Genomic DNA, 4,988 nt, shown 5'->3' on the forward strand with positions numbered 1-4,988 from the left:
AAACAATAATATTTAGTTCACTTTCAAATATGTATCAATTGGTCTGACTCAGTATAAATGAAGGAGTTAACTACTAACATTGACATGTTAATGGAAAAGGTAGGGGATCAGCCTATAATAAAGGAATTCCTAAAGATGAACAAAATAAGAAAATTCACTGTTTTTTTGTCTTTTAAAAGCATCATTTAAAATCACAAACTCTTAATACACAAGAAATATGCAAGACAAAAAGAAAGTCTGATAAAGTTCTTAGTCCTAGAGTTGGTAGTTAAGGAGTAATCAAAGAAAACAATCCTTTCCTTAGTCTCCCTGGAAAAGAGGGGGTGACAGAAAACAGAACATCACCAGGCCCTGGGTGAATCCAATGTAGCGGCCACATAGGGGCTAGCTCTCTACCAAAGAAAGGTGCTGATTTTCCTTGTCATGGTCCTGGCCTTGCTCCCATGCTCGTCCTCTAGTTTTCAGAACCCATCTAGTTCCAAGAATGGCTCCTTTCTTTAATTTCCTAACATTTTCACTTAAGGGAGAAGGTTACTTACCCTGTCGTGGTGTCAGGGTCCCAGGGGAGTTCCCATCCTCCAGGATGGTGAAGAGGTATCTCCTTAGGACCTTGATGTTTGGTTTCCATCTATAGCACTTAGAACCTGAAGATTAGGGACTATCAGGTTCTTTTGAGGGATTGTCTGAATGGCTCCTGGCCACAGGGCTTTCTGTGGGATGTCTTGCAGACTCCAGGGAAGACACCTGCTTGAAAGGGAGCTCAGGGTCATTCCAAGGGAGCATCTGGTCCTCAAGTGATAACTGAGTAGCCAAAGGCAAATCCAACTCAGAAGATGAAGGTACTCCCAGGGTCAGAACAGATTCTGGGGGAAGATTTGATTTGGAGGCTTCAGTCTCAAATACTTCACCCAGCTCTTTCACCAGTGGACTCTGAAGGTCTGCACTGCTGGTCTTCATAGATGTCCATGCAATGCCAAGGGTAGGAGAGTGGCAGTGGAGCCAGGGAGGGGTGGAGTCAGGCCTGGATAGGTCTGAGCACTGGAGTTCCTTCTGCAGAATGAACACTGCCACACAAGCACAGCGAGTCAACACGAAGGGGAATGAAGGCTTGCTGACCTGTCATCCTGCAGCTGTCAGGTCCAAAAAGAGTAGGGAGGCCTGTCTCAGTAGCCTGCCCCACTCAGCACTGCAGGCTCATCTGGGACCTCAACCTCCATTTCTGGAACTGCATTGAGAAAATAGTAAGTGGGGCAGAGCTGAATGAAAGCCGGGACTCAAGAATTGACCAATAGCGTTTGTACATTCTGAACCAATAGCATTGGTACATTTTCAAATCCTAATTAGTATAACTGTAGACCAATCACAGTAACCCAAGTGCTATATAGACCCCTTGGCACAATTTGCCAAGCTCATTTGGAGGAAGAATATGAACTGTGAGGTCTGTCGTCCAGGTGCTCGTGTTCTACTGTTGATCTTTGGTAAATGCTTATTCTTGCTGGTGGATTGCTGTCTACAAATTCAAGAGAGAAGAACTTTGTAAGAAAGTGAGGGTGAGTTGCTGGGTGCCCTGCACTGTGGCATGTCTGGGTAGTGGAGAGCATCCGGTTTCACAGTATTTCTTTTTGACCTTCCAGAGGTCAATATGTGCTGAAGGTGCCTATACTGACTTTTTATTTTTGTTTTTCTCTTGTTATTGTAAAATACAAAAGGTGTTTTGTATTTTTGTGAAAATTCTTTTTTTCTCAAAACCCTGTATGTTTGTGGGTGAGATATCTGACATGTAGACTCTCAGATTCTGATGTAAGAACATTTTAAATAGTTAGATACTAATTTCAGGAAGAACAAGAAATAAATGTGCAGGGGAGACAAAAGAACCCCTAAATAAAATAATGTGTTAAGTCTTGATTTACATGTGCTTGTGTGCTTATACACATGGACATATACACATTTTTTAATCATACAATTAAAATTTATTCCAAATGTTTTAACTCCAGTTTTATCAGGATTTTTGTGGATTTCCCCCACAAGTTGAAGTATCTTGTATTTGTTAATTTAAGAATCTTAAGGCCTGAAACTTTTTTCCCAGATCAAAATGGTCTAGTGTGGTAGGATGAATTTATCAAGTGTCTGAGGAGACTAGAGCACTACAATATTGGCTTGTAACTCAGGCTGACAGAGAGTTGGTCTGTGAAATATTGAAAATGTTGAATTATCTCAATATTTTAGGAGCTCTCTATTGCTGTTTTCATTGTGATTCTAGGTTTAAGCTTGGTGTGTAAGAAGAAAATGTTTAAATATCCACATTGAATGATCTATCTCACCTGTTCCTCAAGGAGTCACAGAGCCAGTGGTAATTTATGAGAGGAGAATGTTTGCTGAGGTTTGTTACTAGCCTCTGCACAGGCTAAACTTGGGCTTTCCAGAACCAGTCTGGGCTTAGGTCTGCATATTGAGCATCATTTACTTCAAAATGTTTGTTAATAACCCCTGTCATTTCTTCTGTTGCCAATCAGTTACTTGGAAGGTATTAATTTTTCTAATATTTTGTCATGTGCTATATCATTATTTTATTATTGCTATTGAGTATAACAATTCTATTGGAAAAAAGCAGGGAATGAGGTCCTGCTGACCTGTGCTGTGTGGACTAGAAGCTGTGTGATATGGGCAATTTATTCTCTGAAGTTTTGTTTCATCATCTGTACAGTGAGGATGATAATGACTACTTTGAGATATATTGGTAGGATTAGTGAGGTCCCATAATTAAAACAAGTCATGCACACAAGCTTATTTAGTGCTTGACACATGAATAGTACTTAATGGTTATTGTCCTATATAACAACCACTAGGCAGTAAGATTCAATGATGAAAGACACTGTGTTCAAGAGTTTCAGCTTCCTAAAATGTACCCCAGAAATATCTTGCACCATTTCCACATATTAAGTTACTGAAAGCACAAGGTTTCCTTGCAATTTCTATATGGTATAACCCAGAAGCAGGGGCAGCAAGAATTTAATCCTAAAGTCATACAAAGAAGCATCAATATAAATAGTCTGCCAAGATATTTTTGGTTCTAGCAAATGAAAATATTTTTAAAAAGAATCAATTATAAATGCTTTGCCTAAGATTTTATAGAATACAGTAGTTTCCCCTTTTCCACAGGGGGAATGTTTCAAGATCTCCCCAGTGGTTGCTTAAAATCATGGATATTTCTGAAATGTGTATACACTACATACTTTTTCTATATCAATGCTCTTCAACTTACAGTGAGTTAAGCCTCATTAAACCCACTGTAAGTTGAAATATCTTAGGTTGATACCATAGCATACCTCAACCCACCAAACACCAGAGTTAGCAACACAGTACACTGTATGGGCTATTTTCTCTCATGATTACATGGCTGGCTGGGACCTGCAGCTGAAACCCTGGGAAATGAAGCCATCTGTGGTGTTGGTTTTGGAAAGACCAAGCTCCTACTTTCTGAAATAGTCAATGAGGCAGAGTTTCAAATCACGTCATCAAGGACAGACTGCAGGCTTCATCATTCTCAGATCTCCCACCAGTCTTTATTACTCATTGCTTTTCTTTTCACTGGAAAGATGAATGTTTCAAACCATACATGAGATGCTGTATCATTGCCTGCCAATAATTTAGAATACTAAAGCTTCTTCCAAATTCCCATCAGAATCCTATGACTTCCTCAGGACTGCACATTTAGTGATTTTTAAAGAATACAATATAAAATTGACTATTTGGTGATTCTCTTTTATTCTAGTAATGACATCTAATAGAAGAAAAAAAGCCCAAGCATGGGTTAAAAATTGAGAAATGTAATTAAGTTATATTCTTGCTTTGCTCATTTTTCAAAAATTAATTTAATTTAGTAAAACATCTTTCTTTACAAAATTAAATGTATCCATGACAGGACTGTATTAAGGAGGCCTATAAAATTGCTTAACTTTAATACTGGTGATTTTGAAAACAGTTTTAGAATGTGTATGTAATGCAGTCAATAAATCACATTGTTAAAACCACTTTAACTTGAATATATACAAAGTCTTTTATAGTATATTTCTGGGAATGATATATTTCAGTGACTTCCATCAGTGTTATTGAAAAAGGCAAAATATAGGATACTTCAGTTTAGCAGGGTTTAATTAAATCCATAACACAGGTAATAAAATATGTAAATATTTCATTTTTTGATGAACTTCACAGGATCTCTTGTAACACTTAGTAATTTTGAGCTTGTTGGTGCTGCAGTTCCATTACAGATGTAATCTGTGTGAATGATGGTATATTTAAGAAAGAACAATGATCTTAAAATGGTAATGAAAGTGACCTGAGAGCTTGTTTAGTTCTTAAATGGGTATTTTTTGAACTGTTTGAATTATACAGATGTATTTTTCAGAGTATAATAGTAATTTTTAACATCACTGTATTTAAAATTGTAAGGATGCTATGGACAATTATTAAAATGTTTTTCTGTAACAGAAAACTCTTGGTATTAGTGAATTACAGCCTAATTTATAGGACTTTGGACTTCATATCTGGATTTGTGATGTTTATTTCCATATAAATAACTAAAAAATATCAATATATTTTTATTGTCTATCAATTCATATTTATATCTTTCAACTGTCATTCACACACCTGATTAAATTGCATGAGGTAACTTCTTTGGATCCCAGAACAAAAACAAACATTAGACTTACCCTATTTAATCATTCCTTTTAGCACTATCTTTTACTGCATCTTAACACCCAAATCTTGAGTAGCAAGTGGTTAATAATCCACAAACCCATTATGTAGTATAATCTTTTTATTTTTTATTTTTTGTATTGGGGATTAAACTCAGGGGCACTTAACCATGAGTCACATCTCTAGTTCCTGCCCCTCTTTTTTTTTAATATAGAGAAAGGGTTTTACTAAGTTGCTTTAGTGCCTCACTAAGTTGCTGAGGCTGGCTTTGATCTTGAGATCCTCTTACC

At 37.0% G+C, this 4,988-nt stretch overlaps 1 protein-coding gene across 1 annotated transcript; it reads right to left on the reverse strand.

Moving 5' to 3' along the window:
* Positions 1 to 651: 651 nt before the first annotated feature.
* LOC124973265 (cell division cycle-associated protein 3-like) lies at positions 652 to 957 on the reverse strand. Its single transcript, XM_047537298.1, has one exon. It carries the CDS (start codon positions 955 to 957, stop codon positions 652 to 654), a length of 306 nt encoding a protein of 101 aa, XP_047393254.1.
* Positions 958 to 4,988: the final 4,031 nt, after the last annotated feature.

This window comes from Sciurus carolinensis (assembly GCF_902686445.1).
Source record: "Sciurus carolinensis chromosome 14 unlocalized genomic scaffold, mSciCar1.2 scaffold_115_arrow_ctg1, whole genome shotgun sequence".
Classification (NCBI taxonomy): Eukaryota; Metazoa; Chordata; class Mammalia; order Rodentia; family Sciuridae; genus Sciurus; species Sciurus carolinensis.